The sequence below is a fragment of the Ranitomeya imitator genome, chromosome 1 (assembly GCF_032444005.1).
Source record: "Ranitomeya imitator isolate aRanImi1 chromosome 1, aRanImi1.pri, whole genome shotgun sequence".
Lineage (NCBI taxonomy): Eukaryota > Metazoa > Chordata > Amphibia > Anura > Dendrobatidae > Ranitomeya > Ranitomeya imitator.
Window position 1 is genome coordinate 888,408,919 of NC_091282.1, and position 19,525 is coordinate 888,428,443.

At 42.1% G+C, this 19,525-nt stretch overlaps 1 protein-coding gene across 2 annotated transcripts in view; it reads right to left on the reverse strand.

Annotated features, from left to right (window-relative positions):
• Positions 1 to 19,525, reverse strand: part of SARAF (store-operated calcium entry associated regulatory factor) — a 24,920-nt gene continuing 5,395 nt past the window's right edge. Inside the window, exons 3-6 of one of the 2 annotated variants that reach the window (XM_069743150.1) lie at positions 18,674 to 19,097; positions 17,584 to 17,710; positions 8,683 to 8,798; positions 1 to 2,452 (exon numbers count right to left, since the gene is read on the reverse strand). In XM_069743150.1, the coding sequence (XP_069599251.1) occupies positions 2,427 to 2,452; positions 8,683 to 8,798; positions 17,584 to 17,710; positions 18,674 to 19,097 (693 nt within the window). In that variant the 3' untranslated portion in view covers positions 1 to 2,426. The remainder of the gene's footprint in view (positions 2,453 to 8,682; positions 8,799 to 17,583; positions 17,711 to 18,673; positions 19,098 to 19,525) is intronic. The other variant, XM_069743151.1, reaches the window with a different exon arrangement.

Genomic DNA, 19,525 nt, shown 5'->3' on the forward strand with positions numbered 1-19,525 from the left:
TTTCACGTCAGAACACCAGATTTATTTCTTATCAATTACAACTTTAATCTTTTAGGCAGAACATAAGAAATTATTGTCACTTATTCTGCATTACAGTAAATTCAGAACTAAAAAGGTCTAAACCTGACCTGTTATCGCATTCCACATATATAGCATCAGAATGTGACCACATGCTATAGTAGTCACTAGCCACACACCAGGTAAGAGCTATTCTCTATACATCTGTGTCGGGGAAACGTATAGGACAGACCCTATGTGTGTGTATTTCTTGCTTATGGTTTTGATGTCAGTTTTGATGGAACTGGCATGGAAATCGCTGCTATCAATAGTTGTCTCAATTATCCCTTAAAGGGCTTGTCCACTACCGACAACCTCCAGATTAATCAGTTTAGGACTCCAATTAAGATAAATACAATGTGTATGTGCTACCTGTAGTGGCGCCATTACAGTAATGTTGGTGCCGCTGTTCATGGCCAGTAACTTTGGCCGCATGCAGGCTGCAGTCAATCAGGGCCACGGTTTGGCAGAAGCTTATCCATACTCCGTCAGGGCAGAAGCGCATGACACAACTACAGTAGTTAATGTCCGGAAACAGAGGCCCCGATGATGCAGGAACGGCATCGCTGCCAGAGGTGAGCATCCACTGTTCTCAGTTTAAATTAGGGTCCCAAATCGATTAAGCTGGGGTTGTAAGTAGTGAACAATAGCTTTCAAAGATAAAAATGAGTACTGCAATGTTGGATTTGGTGAATGCTTTCTAAAAATGTAATATTACTCTCAGAAAATCCCTTTAAATAGGTATTCCCATCTCCAAGATCATATCCCAATATGTAGTAATATTAGCAAATACCTCTAATTAGAAATGCTGAATAGTTCTTCTGATAAGTTATGTCGCTTACCCCATGTGCAGGGCATTACAGCCCTGTATCCCATGTCGGGGCCCCACCTTAGCAACTGTACGGTATATACCCCTTGTTCACATCTGGCAGCTGTCAATTTGCCTCCAAAACTTTTCATTTCACTTTTTCCTCATTATGTAGATAGGGGAAAAATTATTTGAATTGGAAAGCGCGGGGTTAAAATTTCACCTCACAACATAGCCTATGACGCTCTCGGGGTCCAGACGTGTGACTGTGCAAAATTTTGTGGCTGTAGCTGCGACGTCTCCAATACTTTTCCTTTCACTTTTTCCCCATTATGTAGATAGGGGCAAAATGGTTTGGTGAATTGGAAAGCGCGGGGTTAAAATTTCGCCTCACAACATAGCCTATGACGCTCTCGGGGTCCAGACGTGTGACTGTGCAAAATTTTGTGGCTGTAGCTGCGACGGTTCAGATGCCAATCCCGGACATACACACACACACACACAGCTTTATATATTAGATTGGAGATGAGACGGGGACAGTGACGCCAGCACTTGCTGGGCGCCGGGGTCAAGTGTCACAATCACATGAGAGCCCAAGGAGAGCCAGTGTTCACACCGTGGGAACAGCTCCGGCACGGGAGGAGAGTATAGGCTTTTTTATTTTACTCAGGGCCATGCGTGGGGTATGAGAAGGAGTTGTCCAAGTAGTGGACAACTTCTTTAAGTATTTATGGTTACGATCACTATCAACTAACTCACTATATGAGTGGTTGTAACCAAGGATACCCAAGCTACTGCAATGCCCTGCACATGGGGTAAGTGACATAGCTAATCAGAAGAACTGTACTACATTTCTAATTGGAGGTATTTGCCAATATTACATCAATACATATTGGGATAGGAACTTGGAGATGGAAATACCCATTTAAGTTATTACTCAAACATAACAATACAGGCTAATGCAGTCAACTTTAAAACTAAAAAGTGATTAGGGGCAGGACCTTTCTTTAATAAATTTGGGCATCTTTGGGCTGTCAGTGCAACAGAGCATGAAATCTATGCCAGCTGTGAGTTGGAGAATATTTCTGGTATAATTTATCAGTTTTCATAGTAAATTTGTCAGGGAGCGACTGGTCCCATCCCGTTTTTACTTAGCCCTGTTTTGTAGAAAAGGTACTGGGCACAAAAAGTCACAACATTGTGACCTTCATGCTAAAAAAATGGGAGTGTAGGAAATAATAAACTCTGTACCTCATGTTTGTCACAAATGGCTGAACTAAAGTAACTAGAGCAAATGTAATATATGAAGCAAATCTACAGATGATTCTTTAAGTGTTAAAACTTCTTTTACCTTCAAACACAGCAATTGGCAAAAGCTTACAGTATGTATGCGGCCAGCAGTATGGTTTTACATAAAGCTTCATGAAAATATATTAATCTATTTCACAGTACAAAAAAAGACGCCAAGAAAATCCTACAAACACCCGCTCCAATACACATATTTAATAGTTCTGATCCCACTCTTCTTCACACGTCAAAGATTCCTCACTCATTTATCTTCTTATCTTCTTTTTGTGCCACCGAAACCTTAAAGCAAAAAAAAAAAACAAAGACAAAAATGATTACTACCACTAATAAGGATGGATAACAGATGGCATCCTCCTAGTGTTTCCAGTAGACGGGTAATGGGTGTGTGATACTATTTTAATGACATATAGAACATCACATTACTGTTCAGTTAGGGGAACAAGACGGTCACAATAAAAACCGGACCTGGGTCATGGGACATGTGCGCAGCCCCATAGATTATAATGGGTGTGCGTGTCTCCAGACTACTCTGGCTATCATTGCTTTCAAGACAGAAGGGTCCTCCACTTTGCTTAAACTTTAAGAACATTTTAACGATAGAAAATACACTGCGTCGAAACCTCATTGTGGGCACACAACTCAACAACTCTGTGTTACATTGATTTGATCGTGAACCAGTGGTACGGCCATTTCAAGTTTTCCCAAAAGCCATTTTTCAATAAGATAATGTCAAGCCGCATGTTGCTTGTGCTACTGTGTGCAGCCAGCAAGGCCTAAACGTACTACTATGGCCTTTGAAGTCTCTGGACTTGTCTCCCATCAAGCACACCTGGGACGTCATTGGTCGGGAATTGCAAAAGCAGCTGCCAGCAGTGGATCTTGGTAATTTGGGCACCCAACTGCATTCAGCATGGCAGAACATTCCTTAGACAACATCCTCATTCTTCGCATGCCTGTGTGTGTATTTCTGCCCATAACATTTATACTCAATATTGTTTAAATAAAGAGGTTTTGATAATGATATGGAAATGATGAAAAAATACTTATCACGTCTATTGATCCTGTGATTTCCATAATTCCACTCCTTCTTGCTGCAGTTTCTATGTTGAGTGTATTTAGTTCTGACGATTTGATTTCCATCTAGATTTATACATTACACTATTTGTCAGGTTGCTTTCAGAAAAATATGGGGGAGGGCGGAGTCAATGTTTTCTTTATTTGAAACAATTAAAGTTTTGCATTTTTCAAATTGGTCAAAATTGTCCTGGCAGATTAAAGGGAACCTGTCACCCCGAAAATCGCGGGTGAGGTAAGCCCACCGGCATCAGGGGCTTATCTGCAGCATTCTGTAATGCTGTAGATAAGCCCCCGATGTTACCTGAAAAAGGAGAAAAAGACGTTATATTATACTCACCCAGGGGCGGTCCCGCTGCTGGTCAGGTCGGATGGGCGTCTCCGGTCCGCTGCGGCGCCTCCCATCTTCTTTCCATGACGTCGGCGCAGGCGTACTTTGCTCTGCCCTGTTGAGGGCAGACAAAGTACTGCAGTGCGCAGGCGCCGGGCCTCTGACGTTTCCGGCGCCTGCGCACTGCAGTACTATCCTCTGCCCTCAAGAGGGCAGAGCAAAGTACGCCTGCGCCGGAGCCGTAGATCAGAAGAGGACGTCATGGAAAGAAGATGGGAGGCGCCGCAGCGGACCGGAGACACCCATCCGACCTGACCAGCAGCGGGACCGCCCCTGGGTAAGTATAATCTAACGTCTTTTTCTCCTTTTTCAGGTAACATCGGGGGCTTATCTACAGCATTACAGAATGCTGCAGATAAGCCCCTGATGCCGGTGGGATTACCTCACCCGCGATTTTCGGGGGTGACAGGTTCCCTTTAAGGATTGAAAAGTGTTTATAAAAGTTTTTCTCCACCACTTTTTATTAGTTTAAAAATGGGTCTATGATCGTCCTACAATAAAGAGGAAAAAAAACAAAGCTACACGTCTCCCAGACCCCCACTTCTCCTTTATGCTCGATTCTTCTGGCTGGGAGGGGATAGAGGCATCAGGTTGCCAAGGCAGCCGCTGATTGGCAGCAGTGGATATGTTCCTTGTAAGCTGGTGGTCTCCTAGCTCTTTCTTCTGTCTCAGACACAATGAGACCACTGCAGCACATTAGTCAGTGGTCCCCTGACACTCAGTACCAGTCTACTGTCATCTGTGACCAAATGAGGAGGTGACCTGAGTGTCCAGTAGGTGTGTGCTTTTATTTTAAGGGAAGTTTTTGCTATTTAACCTGAGAGCAGCATGATGTAGTGGCTGAGACTCTGATTCCAGGCTTCTTTCACACTTCCGCTTTTACAGTCTGCACAGGATCCGTCAAAATGTTGAAATGACATGACATGCAGACTGTAAAAAACAGGTGCACTGGGCCAGTTTTTCCTGATGGACCGGTCGAGGCTATGTGCACCTGTCGTGTATGTGTCTTCGCTGCGGTTTTCTGCTGCGAAAACGCATACACAACACAAGTTAAAAATAATAAAAAAAATAAAATCGCAATATTCTTACCTTCCGGCGTCCCGCACAGCGTTACCGATGCTTGTGATGCTCCCGGCAGCTGGCGTTCCAAGTAATGCCTTGCGTTGCTGTGTAGGTAGCATCAATAGTAAAAAAGAGAGAGCGAGCGAGAATTTTCCTGACTGGAAATTCTTCCTCGCATGCTCAGTTTCAAAAGACGGAACCCGTCGCTGGATTCATGCTTTTGACAGTCAGCGACGGATCCTGCGTCCATAGGCTTCCATTATAGCCAACGACGGGCAGCGCAGGATCAGTCTATGAGCGATTTTCCGACGTACAGAAAAAAGTTCCTCTGTGCGTTGTCCCCGCCCGATGGACATCAATTTTCCGACGGATCCAGTGCAGGACGGATTAAACTGATGGCCATCCATCACAATCTGTCGCTAATTCAAGTCTATGGGAAAAAACATGATCCAGCAGAAAAATTTGCTGGATCCTGTTTTTTCAAAAATCGACGGATTTCGACAGGAGCTCAAAGACGGAAGTGTGAAAGAAGCCTAAAAGATGTTCCTGAACGATCAGGCACCATATCTCTACCAATACCTTCTTTTCAGTAGTACATTGCCTTCTGGGTGTAGCTACTTCTTGGCCAGGACTAGAATGCATTACGCCAATCTCCAGGGAGAGCCTACAACAGCCAACACTCCCATATTTGCAGTGGTGCTCAAAGCTGAGCCTATTTCTTAAGGTGCCCTAGATTTTTTTCTATGGCAGGGTTCTCTTATTTGTTTTCTCCAAGCTGTTCAAACAGCAGGGACAGGCCGACTTTGGTTGTTGGCCAGCTGATGGGTGCAGTGACCTGTAATGACATGTGCCGTGTAGCCGCCTCTCTAGAAATGCTCATGCAGCTAAAATACCATTATCTTCACTGCAGAGAGCAGCAGTGGACTGTTAGTCACCAACAAGTACTTTCTACAAATTCAGTGCCCAGTCACCTGCAGGTCTGTGTAATAGCTACGGATATAGAAAATATGCCCAGAATATTACATAGAAATAAGAACTTGGGAGAACAGTCACCTCTTTATGTCACATGGTAACTACGCCCGTGTGGCCCTGTAGCTGGACTCAGCGCCTCATTTCTGACTTGGGCCTATCAAGGTGCTCCTTAAGGCTAAGTTCACACTGGGCATTTTTGCAGCATTTCTTTCTGCAGCAAAACCTGAGTGCTTGGCAGAAAAGCAGCTGTGGTGGATTTTTTTCCATTGCATTCAATGGGTGAAAAATGCTGAAAAGTGAAATACTCTATATCCCAAAAAAAACAAGCAAAGCACAAAATCCTGATGAACAAAAATATAATTTGTGTGCATGAGATTTCTGAAGTCTCAGACATAGCTGGTAGTGTCAAATTCAGCTGAAAACTAGTATAAAAAGAGCATCAAAAAGTGTGAACCTAGCTTTAAATTTTAAAGGGATCTTGCTGGGGTTTCCCTCTCACCAGGCACCTAGGATTGTAAGGCCCCCTGAAACATTAGACTAACAATCGATGGGTTTAGCCAGACATGTAATGTATGTGTGCACCCGACAGAAGATTGTTGGGGGAGATAAGGAGCCGGGGAGTCGGATCCTTTAGTTCTGGTAATAAGCTGCTACCACAGATGTCTGTTATGAACAATATTTTCAGAACAGAAACCATATTTTTTGTCAGCCACACCCAATACAAAGTGGTGATGGGGGCTGTAATAGCTCGGGACACTTCCATAACAAAACTATATATATATATATATATATATATATATATATATATATATATATATATATATATATATATATATATATATATATATATATATATCCCAAAATAAAATAGTATCAAAATATATTTTAAAAAACGTAAAGCACAAGAACATAGTAATTAAATCAAAGACAAAAGTTGGATAAATGATATCACAGATGTAACACACAGAGTCCACCTATATTATAGTGGTAGGAAAGAGCAGGAAGTAGCAACAGAATGATTCAAAGTGCAAGTGCGTATAATCAATAATTGTTTCCATATAGCTATGCAGCTCAATGGAGACAGACACACACCATCTCATGCTTCCCACCAAAAAGTAATAGAAAGAATAGTAGATCAAATAAAGGTGCAGCACAAAATGAGAAGGAAACTCACCACAAGAGAGTCATGTAAACAAAGGAAAATAAACGTGTGTATCACTTTAAGGGAACAAAATCACCCTGAACCATGCTAAAAGCTGCTCTCACCCATAATCTCCATTTGGGGACACAGTGTATGCAGCCCCAACACACGTTCTGCGTCGGGGGCCGTGCCAAAGTGCAATGTCCCGTCTTTAAATAGGGATCCCGATCATCAAATGCTGTTGTGGCACACGCGCGGTGCGCCGCCGGCAAACGATCGTGTCACATCCGGCCTCACACATACAGTGCATATTTTTTATTTTTGTCTTTTAATCTCTGACCAGGCCCAAGATCACAGACCTAGGGACCATTGTTATGCCCTCTGGCTGCAATGGTAACCCATCAGCACCGAAAAAAATCACATTACGTGAAGGGAAAAAAAAAAAAAAAAAGGAACCTCCTAACCCTTTTTACGCGTTTACATGCGTTTTTTCTGCGTTTGCGTTTTTGGTACGCATGATGAGAAAAAATTTTTTTTTTGGAATAAAAAGTGCCTTTAGTGTGTGACAGCTGTCAATCATAAAAATCAACTAGAAAACCCACTATAAATAGAAATGGTTAGGGTTTGGATCCCTAGGGTTAGGGTTTGGATCCCTAGGGTTAGGGTTTGGATCCCTAGGGTTAGGGTTTGGATCCCTAGGGTTAGGGTTTTGATCCCTATCGTTAGGATCCCTTTATCACCTTGATGGTGGGCGGTGCCTTAACAGTGTGTAGACTTGTTTTTCTCTATGAAAACGCATGCGTTAAACGCAACCAAACGCATGTGCTTAAAAACGCATGCGTTTACATAGACAGCAATACATTTTTTGCCGCAAAAAACGCATGCTTTTTTTGCGGCAAAAAAAGCCTCTAGAAATTACTACATGTTGCATTTCCGCAACAAAACGCAAGCATAGAAACGACGCATGCGTCGTCAAACGCGGCAAAACGCATACAAAAAAAAAAAACCGCATGCGTTTTTAATGTTAAATATAGGAAAAAAAAGCATGCGTTTTTTGCGGTAAAACGCAGCGGCAAAAAACGCAAATGTGAAACCAGCCTTAGAGTAAATGCAGCAACAAAAACTGCAATTCTGGCCTTTCTTACTACGTTATATAGAATTTACTGTATGCATTAATTTTTAATAGATCGTGCTTTTCCAAATGATCTAAACACTGTTTTTACGTTGGGAGGAGGGTGGTTTAAACTTTAGTAATTTTTTAATTTATAAATATTTTTTTTTTTGTTTTGTTTTTTTTTCAAATAAACTTTACCTAATTTGTTAGCACCCTTGGGGACACAAACCTGGATTTGCCTACACTGTAGTATATAGGCTCCTGGCTGCCTTGGCAACCTACAGGCTTTCCACAGTTACGTCATGGCTGACAAGCAGTGGAATGATTGTGCTTTGCAGATGCACCATTTAAATGCCATGCCAGAGATGGACAGCAGCATTTCAATGGTTAAAAAGCGGTGATTGTAGCAAGTTGTGATCTGTGGCCTACACCTGCCCTGTGTGAAGCCAATTCAGCTCTTGAGCCCACTCTATACACTTGGACCAGACATGACGCACATGTACTTGACATTTTAAAGAGGAAGTAAGAGGTTAATTGTTATCGGGCAGTACAGAGTGAACACTAATTTAAAAAAAAAAAAAAAAAAGTATTCATACCCCAGAGTTGAGGGGTCGTTCAGTACTTTTTAAGAATGGTCATACACAGAGGAGGGTTTTGAAACCCAATAGTATTTTGCAGCAACTCCCTGGTGGGAATTGGGGGGAGGGGAATGAGTCACAGCCCATGAGAATCCCATTCTGTACAAATCATCTTACCTGATGCTGTTCTGGCACCAGAACTTGGCCGAGAGTCACCATGAACAGGTCCAGAATAAGAAGGTCCACTCCATGTGTTGTAATATGGCGAACTTGGTGAATGGTGTGTTCTAGCTCTAGGTGAGAAAAAAACATTATATAAATATATTATATACAAACACAGTGTAGTACAAAAGTTGCTACAATAATAAATGTCTGCAAGCACCAGTGAAGCTTGGTGGACATTACATGCATTACTTTATTGGGATTAAAGTAGCAAGTACTTGTGAAGTGTAAAGTACATCATACACGGTTTCTAATTATTCTAAAAATATAAATCTGAAAATTGTGACATGCATTTGTATTCAGGCCCCTGTAGTCTGACACCCCAAAATAAAATCCTGAGTGACCAACTGTCTCCTGAAGTCACATAATTAACCCCTTAATCCCATTGGACGTACTATCCCGTCAAGGTGACCTGGGACTTAATTCCCAGTGACGGGATAGTACGTCCAGCGCGATAAGCTGCGCTCACGGGGGGAGCGCGGCCGATCACGACCGGGTGTCAGCTGACTATCGCAGCTAACATCTGGCACTATGTGCCAGGAGCGGTCACGGACCGCCCCCCCCCCGACACACTGCGATCAAACATGATTGCAGTGTTCCGGCGGTATAGGGAAGCATCGCGCAGGGAGGGGGCTCCCTGCGGGCTTCCCTGAGACCCTCGGTAGCTCCGAGGGTCTCCTACCTTCCTCTCCCTGCAGGCCCCAGATCCACAATGGCCGCGGGGCTGCATCCGGGTCCTGCAGGGAGGTGGCTTCACAAAAAAAAAATAAATATATTGTTCCAATAAATACATTCCTTTATCTAAATTTAAAAAAAAAAAAAAAAAAAAAAAAAAACATACAATAAAAGTACACATATTTAGTATCGCCGCATCCGTAACGACCCAACCTATAAAACTGTCCCACTAGTTAACCCCTTTGGTGAACACCTTAAAAAAAAAAACGAGGCAAAAAACAACGCTTTATTATCATACCGCCGAACAAAAAGTGGAATAGCACGCCATCAAAAAAACGGATATAAATAACCATGGTACCGATGAAAACGTCATCTTGTCCCGTAAAAAACGAGCCGCCATACAGCATCATCAGCGAAAAAATAAAAAAGTTATAGTCCTCAGAATAAAGCGATGCAAAAATAATTATTTTTTCTATAAAATAGTTTTTATCGTATAAAAGCGCCAAAACATAAAAAAAATTATATAAATGAGGTGTCGCTGTAATCGTACTGACCCGAAGAATAGAACGGCTTTATCCATTTTACCAAACGCAGAATGGTATAAACGCCCCCCCCCAAAAGAAATTCATGAATAGCTGGTTTTTTGTCATTCTGCCTCACAAAAATCGGAATAAAAAGCGATCAAAAATGTCACGTGCCTGAAAATGGTACCAATAAAAAGTCAACTCGCCCCGCAAAGAACAAGACCTCACATGACTGTGGACCAAAATATGGAAAAATTCTAACTCTCAAAATGTGGTAATGCTAAAAATATTTTTTGCAATAAAAGAGTCTTTTAGTGTGTGACGGCTGCCAATCCTAAAACTCCGCTAAAAAAACCGCTATAAAAGTAAATCAAACCCCCCTTCATCATCCCCTTAGTTAGGGAAAAATAAAAAAAAATTAAGAAAATGTATTTATTTCCATTTTCCCATTAGGGCTAGGGTTAGGATTACATTTACGGTTGGGATTAGGGTTAGGGGTGTGTCAGGGTTAGGGTTATGGTTGGGATTAGGGTTAGGGGTGTGTTTGGATTAGGGTTAGGGGTGTGTTTGTGTTAGGGTTTCAGTTAGAATTGGGGGTTTCCACTGTTTAGGCACATCAGGGGGTCTCCAAACGCGACATGGCGTCCGATCTCAATTCCAGCCAATTCTGCATTGAAAAAGTAAAACAGTGCTCCTTCCCTTCCAAGATCTGCCGTGCGCCCAAACGGGTTTACCCCAACATATGGGGTATCAGCGTACTCAGGACAAATTGGACAACAACTTTTAAGGTACAATTTCTCATGTTAACCTTGGGAAAATAAAAATTTGGCGGGCTAAAAACCATTTTTGTAGGAAAAAAATGATTTTTTATTTTCATGGCTCTAAGTTATAAACTGCAGTGAAATACTTGGGCGTTCAAAGTTCTCACAACACATCTAGATAAGTTCCTTGGGGGGTCTAGGTTCCAATATGGGGTCAATTGTGGGGGGTTTCTACTGTTTAGGTACATCAGGGGCTCTGCAAATGCAATGTGACGCCTGCAGAACAATCCATCTAAGTCTGCATTCCAAATGGTGCTCCTTCCCTTCCAAGCTATGCCATGCGCCCAAACGGTGGTTCCCCCCCACATATGGGGTATCAGCGTACTCAGGACAAATTGATCAACAACTTTTGGGGTCCAATTTCTCCTGTTACCCTTGGGAAAATACAAAACTGGGGGCTAAAAAATAATTTTTGTGGAAAAAAAAATAATTTTTATTTTCACGGCTCTGTCATAAACTGTAGTGAAACACTTGGGGGTTCAAAGCTCTCACAACACATCTAGATAAGTTCCTTAGGGCAGAGGTCCCCAACTCCAGTCCTCAAGGCCCACCAACATGTCATGTTTTCAGGATTTCCTTAGTCTTGCCCAGGTAATAATTGCATCACCTGTGCAATGCAAAGGAAATCCTGAAAACATGACCTGTTGGTGGGCCTTGAGGACTGGAGTTGGGGACCTCTGCCTTAGGGTGTCTACTTTCCAAAATGGTGTCATTTGTGGGGGGTTTCAATGTTTAGGCACATTAGTGGCTCTCCAAAAGCAACATGGCGTCCCATCTCAATTCCTGTCAATTTTGCATTGAAAAGTCAAATGGCGCTCCTTCCCTTCCGAGCTCTGCCATGCGCCCAAACAGTGGTTTACCCCCACATATAGGGTATCCGGGTACTCAGGACAAATTGTACAAGAACTTTTGGGGTCCATTTTTTCCTGTTACCCTTGGTAAAATAAAACAAATTGGAGCTGAAGTAAATTTTTTGTGAAAAAAAATTAAATGTTCATTTTTTTTTTAAACATTCCAAAAATTCCTGTGAAGCACCAGAAGGGTTAATAAACTGCTTGAATGTGGTTTTGAGCACCTTGAGGGATGCAGTTTTTAGAATGGTGTCACACTTTATCATATAGACCCCTCAAAATGACTTCAAATGTGATGTGGTCCCTAAAAAAAAAAAAAGAATGGTGTTGTAAAAATGAGAAATTGCTGGTCAACTTTTAACCCTTATAACCCCCTAACAAAAAAAAAAATTTTGTTTCGAAAATTGTGCTGATGTAAAGTAGACATGTGGGAAATTTTACTTATTTAGTATTTTGTGTGACATTTCTGTGTTTTAAGGGCATAAAAATTCAAAGCTAGAAAATTGCGAAATTTTCGCCAAATTTCCGTTTTTTTCACATATAAACGCAGGTAATATCAAAGAAATTTTACCACTATCATGAAGTACAATATGTCTCAAGAAAACAATGTCAGAATCACCTGGATCTGTTGAAACGTTTCAGAGTTATAACCTCATAAAGGGACAGTGGTCAGAAATGTAAAAATTGGCCCGGTCATTAACGTGAAAACCACCCTCGGGGTATAAGGGGTTAATAAACTGAGTTGACCAGCATGTAATTTTTTTCTCAGTATAACTACAGCTGTTCTGCAAAGGCCTCAGGTTTGATTGAGAATATTAGGGATTAATAATAACAATAATGATTGTATTTATATAGCGCCAACATATTCCGCAGCGCTTTACAAATTAGAGGGGATTTGTACAGACAATAGACATTACAGCATAACACTAATCACAGTTCAAAACAGATACCAAGAGGAATGAGGGCCCTCCTCGCAAGCTTGGTGGATGGTAACAATTGCTTTCGTTGTTCGGACCAGCCATAGTGTAAGAATCGGGTGTTCATGTAAAGCTGCATGAACCAGTTAACAGCATAAATATACAGTACAGACATAGAGGGCTATTAACTGTATAAAGTGTTTGAGAACATGATGCGAGGAGCCTGATTATGGTTGAAGTGTATTGAATGGGCCACACAGGGATAGTTAGGATAATGTGTTGAGGCGGTAGGCCAGTCTGAACAAATGCATTTTAGGGCACTCTTAAAACTATGGGGATTGGGGACTAATCGTATTAACCTGGGAAGTGCATTCCAAAGAATTGGCGCAGCACGTGTAAAGTCTTGGAGACGGGAGTGGGAGGTTCTGATTATTGAGCATGCCAACCTCAGGTCATTAGCAGAACGCAGAGCACGGGGAGGGTGGTAAGCTGAGACCAAGGAGGAGATGTAGGGTGGTGCTGAGCCATGGAGTGCTTTGTGGACGAGGGTAATAGTTTTGTACTGGATTCTGGAGTGGATGGGTAACCAGTGTAATGACTAGTACAAGGTAGAGGCATCGGTGTAACGGTTGGTGAGGAATATGATCCTGGCTGCAGCATTCAGGACAGATTGGAACGGGGAGAGTTTGGTAAGAGGGAGGCCGATTAGTAGAGAGTTACAATAGTCCAGACGAGAATGAATGAGTGAAACAGTAAGAGTTTTTGCAGAGTCGAAAGTAAGAAAAGAGCGAATTCTAGAAATGTTTTTGAGATGCAGATGAGAAGAGCGAGCCAGTGATCGGATGTGGGGGGTGAATGAAAGCTCGGAATGAAGTATGACCCCAAAGCAGCGGGCATGTTGCTTGGGAGTAATGGTGGAACCACAAACGGAGGACATGATGTTAGAGATAGCGGTAAGATAATAACTGCTGTTTTCTAAAAAGGCAGGCGTGATATCAGGAGAAGAAGTGTATAATCAGCATAGAGATGGTACTGGAAACCAAATCTACTGATTGTTTGTCCAATAGGGGCAATATACAAAGAGAAGAGGAGAAGGCCTAGGACTGATCCTTGAGGAACCCCAACAGTAAGGGGAAGGTGAGAGGAGGAGGAACAAGCAAAAGATACAGTGAAGGAGTGGTCAGAGATAGGAGGAGAACCAGGAGAGAACGATGTCCTTGAGGCCGATGGAGCGGAGCATAGTGAGGAGGAGCTGATGATCCAGTGTCGAATGCTGCGGAGAGATCCAAGAGAATTAGCATGGAGTAGTGAACATTAGATTTAGCTGTAGATTATTAAGCAGCATCGTGAAAACCAAAAAACCCTTGAGATAGATCTGGTATAAAGTTGTGGAGTAGAATAAAGCAGGGTTAGGTTATAAAAAAATAGCTCAAGCTCTGAACTTCTCAGAGAACACTGTTCAATCATATCATGAAAAAAGTATGGCCCAACTGCAAATGTAACAACACATGGACATCCATTTAAATTGACATCCCAGGTGAGGATTGTACTAATTAGAGAAGCAGCCAAGAGCCCCATGGTCACTCTGGAGGAGCTGCAGAGATCCACAGTTCAAGTGGGAGATTCTGTCCCCCAGACGGCTATTAGTCATATACTCCACAAATCTGGCCTTTATGGAACAGTGTGAAGAAGAAAGACCTTTTTGAAAGGAAGCCATAAGAAGTCCTGTTTGCCATATAGGGGACACAGCGAGCATGTGGAAGAGGGTGCTTTGGTCAGACGAGACCAAAGTTGAACTTTTTGGGATAAAGGCAAAACGCTATGTGTAGTGGAAAGCTAAAACTGCACATTACCTTAAAAACACCATCACCATCATCAAACATGGTGGGGGCAAGATCATGCTGTGGAGATGCTTTTCTTCAGCAGTGACAGGGAAGCTTGTCAGAGTTAATGGGAAGATGGTTGAACTTAAATACAGGGCCATCCAGGGGAAAACCTGTTGGAGGACAACCACCCTAAAACATACTGCTAAGGCGACAGTGGAATTGTTTAAATCAAAGGATATTCTTGTGTTTGAATGGCCCAGTCAAAGTCCAGACCTAAATCCCATTGAGAATCTGTAATAAGACTTGGACATTTCTGTTCACAGACGCTCTCCATCCAATCTCACCGAGGTAGAGCTAGTTTGCAAAAGGTGGTCCTACAAAGTATTGACTCAGGGGGGCTAAATGCAAGGCACAATTTTCAGATTTATACTTTTAGAATATTTAGAAAACCATGTATCATTTCCTTTACTCTTTACAAATACTTGCCAATTTGTGTTGGTAGATCACAAAATCCAAATAAAATACATGTACGTTCGTGGGTGTAATGTGAACAAAATGTGGAAAAATTCAGGGGGGATGAATACTTTTTCAAGGTACTGTACCATCATGGAGGCGTCTAGCTCCAAATTTATTCTACAGCAGGACAACAATCCCCAAAATATGGCCAATATCAATAAGAACTATTTTCAGTGTGAAGAAGAACAAGGAGTCCTAAAAGTGATGATATGGCTTCTGCAGACAACTGATCTCAACATCATCAAGTCTGTCTGGAATTACATGGAGACAGAAGGATTTGCACAAACCTACATCTGCAGAAGGTCTGTGGGCAGCTTATTTGCATATTAAGAAAAATATGAATTTCTCTGGAATAAAGTATTGAATTGCAGACATCAGCTTTATTCAACTTTCTATGACCTGCAGGCCCATATATTGACGGCTTAGAAGAGGTGATCCTACTGAAATCTTTAAACATTTTTGGTGTAAATCAAGGAAAACAGTGTCAGTAAAGACAACCCCATTGATGAGAGCTGCTGCGGCTATGAGATGAATGCGGCATGTCTGCCAAAGGATGGTGTTCTGGCTATGTGCGCATGTTGCGTATTTGCTTGCAGAAATTTCTGCAAAGTTTCTACATCTCTTGGCAGAAAAACGCAGCTGAAAATACAGGCTTTTTAATGTGATTTTTCATGTGTTTTTGTAAATCCATAGAGCTAAATAAAGATATATTATTAAAAAAAAAAAAGTGTGATGTAATTTCCTTGTTCAAATTCTTCAGCCAGATACCCTCATTAATATTAAATAAACACACACAGTCACCAGTCTATGTAAGAGCATTAACATAATTAACCTACATATGTTGTAACAAAACTGCAACTGTTGTGTGGGCTCGCGTATAATTTTCATAACCAGCAAAGGGAAAGCAGATGGCGGATATTAATATTTTGGGAAGGAGCCAATAGCCACCCAGGCTAAAAACATCAGCTCTCAGCCGCCCCAGAAATGGCGCATCTTATAGATGTGCCAATTCTGCCACTTAGCCTCACTCTTCCCACTTGCCCTGTAGCGGTGGCAAGTGGGGTTCATATTTGTTGGGTTGATGTCACCTTTGTATTGTCAGACACCTATCCATTACTAATCCTATAGTTACATGGTAAATAAAGAGACAGTCAGAATAAAGTCCTTTATTTGAAATAATCACACACTCCTTTATTGAATCTAAAGTTACCATAATTACTGAACGCCTAATCCCAGACACCCTCATCTCCTACAACAAAAATAAAACAAACCAACATATACTATCCTATCCGATGTAGTCCATTTAATATCGAATGTCCAACGGCGATCTCACGTGTCGAACAGTAACATCGGGGTCGGGTGAGATAGACCTGGGACACTAGGTATTAAATGGACTATGGAGGTGAGTTTATGTTGGTTTATTATTTTTGCTTGTTTGCAGGAGACACGGGCATCAGGGATTAGGTGTTCGGTGAGTATATGAATATGTATGTAATTATGTAAATCTTTTCATTTACAATTGAACACAGGCGCAGGATGAAGAGACTATTCTCCCATCATCGACTCATGCTGTTATATGAGACAAAAGACGTAGCCTGATGAGAGTAATAGTTCCATGAGATGACGCCTAAGTCCAATCACTATAGGCTGTTTGTCGTATGGGTGCACACACACACACACACGTATTCTACACACACACACACTTCCTCCTTCTGACATTTCTCTTTGACAATTTGCAGTGTTTTTGGCAGCAAATCTGCAGAAAATACGCAAACCTTTTTACACCTGCGTTTCTGCTGCAGATTTGATTGACTCAATTGAAGTCAATGAGTCAAACACGCTGCAGAAACGCAAAAAAAAAATTGACATGCTGCAGAAAATAAAATGCTGCAAATATGGTCGGAAATTTACAGATCATGTGCACAGCACTTCAGGATTATCATTGCATTACCTTGCTTTAATATTCCATTGCGTTTTTGGAGCATTTACTTGCGTAAAGGAATGCAAAAACGCATCGTGTGCACATAGCCTTAATCATTGGCTGCTATATGATTTTAGTAGTTTATTCTGTATGTGATTTTAGTCATTAATTAAATGGTTCAAGAGACTCAGTGACAACACAGGTTTTCTTATCCACATGATCCGATGTAAGCCTTACTATTTTAGCTATTCAGTTATTATTCATTTGTGAGACAATTGTTAGATTATCAATTAAAGGGAACTTGTCAGGTCCAACAACATTATTGACCTGCAGATATAGTGGTAATCTGCAGGTTTATAGCATTATAAAAATGCCAGGGCCGCAGTACTGAAATTGCGGCACTTGGGAAAAAATTTACTTTTCCTGGGAGCCACTGGCCATCAGTCATGTAGGCGTGCAGACAGCAGCGACAGTCAGCATGCACCAACCTTGACTGACAGTTCACTCTGCAGTGCATCAGTACAGAGCTGGCTGTCAGTCAGTGCTGGGGTGGGTTACACCTGCCACTCACCATGCTGTGAGGGGTGACTAAGTACTCTAGTGGCTCCCGGGAGAAATAAAGTTCATTTCCTCCCAGGTGTCACACTTTCAGCACTGTAGCCAGGCACTTTCATGGTGTTAATTTGCAGATTAATCCTATATCTGCTGATCAATGGTGTTATCAGACATGGCAAGTTCCCTTTAACTTTCCAGTTTTGGGGTGAATTGCTCTATTTTATATAGACATAAGTTAACCAATACTGACCTCTGATTGCCAAACAGGTAGCCAAGTACACCACCAGTTCCTAAACCAGTCCAAAACCCAGGTCCTTGACCGGCTTGTCTGCCAAAGGAAGATGCACCTCCAAAGTTACCAAATCCAGATGAAGCACCTGAACAAGATAAACTCTGTTAGAATTATACAGACAGCCTGCTCTGAAGAACGTCATCAATATCAAAAGGAAAACCCTCTTAAACAGGTTGTCCACTGCTAGGATAACCCCTTCTTAAACTAAATATTCGGCCCCAATAAAATAATAAAGCCTATACTCACCTCTGTGCCGGCGGTGTTCTCACGGTGTCGGCACTCGCTCTCCCCGGGCCTGTGATGCGGTGTTGTGACACGTGATTCCATGGCGCCCAACCGGCGCTGGAGTCACTGTCCCCACCTTCGTACAAACTGAACATGAAGAGGGAGTAGGAGTCGGCTGCAGCTCATCCTGGACTTCCTCTCCATGTTCAGTTTGTACGAAAGCGGGAATCGTCAAGCCAGCACTGATTGGGCGCCATGGAATCACGTGTCACCGCACCGCATCACAGGCCCGGGGAGAGCGAGTGCAGACACCGCTGGAACGGAGCCGGCATGGGAGGTGGGTATAGGCTTTATTATTTTATTGGGGCCGAACATTTAGTTTAAGAAGGGGTTGTCCTAGTAGTGGACAATCCTTTAAAGAAACTACATAAAATGTTGATTAACTTTGTAATTAGCTTTACTTAGCTTTTACAAGTTTTTAGTTAAGGGGATACTCCACCCCTGATATTACATTTGACTATGCATTTCTGGTGTGTCACTATACTTGGATCCCTCATTTATGCTGCCACTGCATCTGTTTCTCCATTATGCTGTCACTTCTCTTTTTGTCAAAAATGCCCATTACAGTAACATGGAAAGTGTTGGGAGAAGTCTGAACCTCCCTGCCCTTCCTCCGCCTGGGGGAACCATAGGCAACATAAAGGAAGGCACCAGGTAAGGTGAATGTACATCTGAAACGTATAGTCAAATCTAAAGGGTTCCTTTCCTAATTTGTTTTCAAATTTTCAAGAACAGAAAAATTAAAATAAATGAAGGTTTTTACTAGTGAAGTCGGATTTGAAACCTGGAGGCGGAGGTGCACTGGCTTGGCTGTAGCTTTGGTGCTCTTGTCCATAGTGATCTGTGTCAGGATGATGTTGCTGGCTAGAAGGCCCGTTCAGAAACAACTTGTACACGCCATAAGCCAGCCCCAGGATGACCACAAAGACGATGACTCCACTGGTGCCATCGGAGGAATGCTGCGTGTTCCAGCCACTTGATTTGTCTTGGTAAAATCCAGAGCCAAATCCTGTAGAACTGTAGCCACTTTGAGATCGCTTTCGTCCTTCCTCGGTGAGCTCAAGAGTGTACTCCAGCCCACAAGAGCCACGCAGGATGTATGGGTCTTCAGGGTACTCAAAGCCCTCACAGTTCACTTCTACCTTCCCAAATCTGTAAGCATTGTCCATGTCAACCTTGCATTCCCACTGGAATTTCAAACAGAGATATCACATAATCACTGCACAATCCTTAATAGACTATTTTTAGGTTTGCTAATGATATCTAGTGGGAATTGTCAAAATAAATACAGTTCCAAGTATCTGCTACCGACTTACATTGGAAAAAACTGTGTATTTTGAGGGCTATACTTTACTTATTCAATATAGATGAGGCAAAAGAATACCAATTGTTACTAATATTCACTCAAGGGACAGATATATTAAGTGCATCAATGAAAATTATTGTTGCCATATGTCACCCTTATATTTAACACTGAAGCATGGCTAAATTAGAACATGGAAAAGGAACAAGTAATTGATGTGGGTTATCTGGTGAAGAGCAGACAAGAAGCCTAGGGCTCAGTGTATACAAGGGGCTGGGGGTCTGCCAATTCTTGCCTGGAGAAATAAGTTTC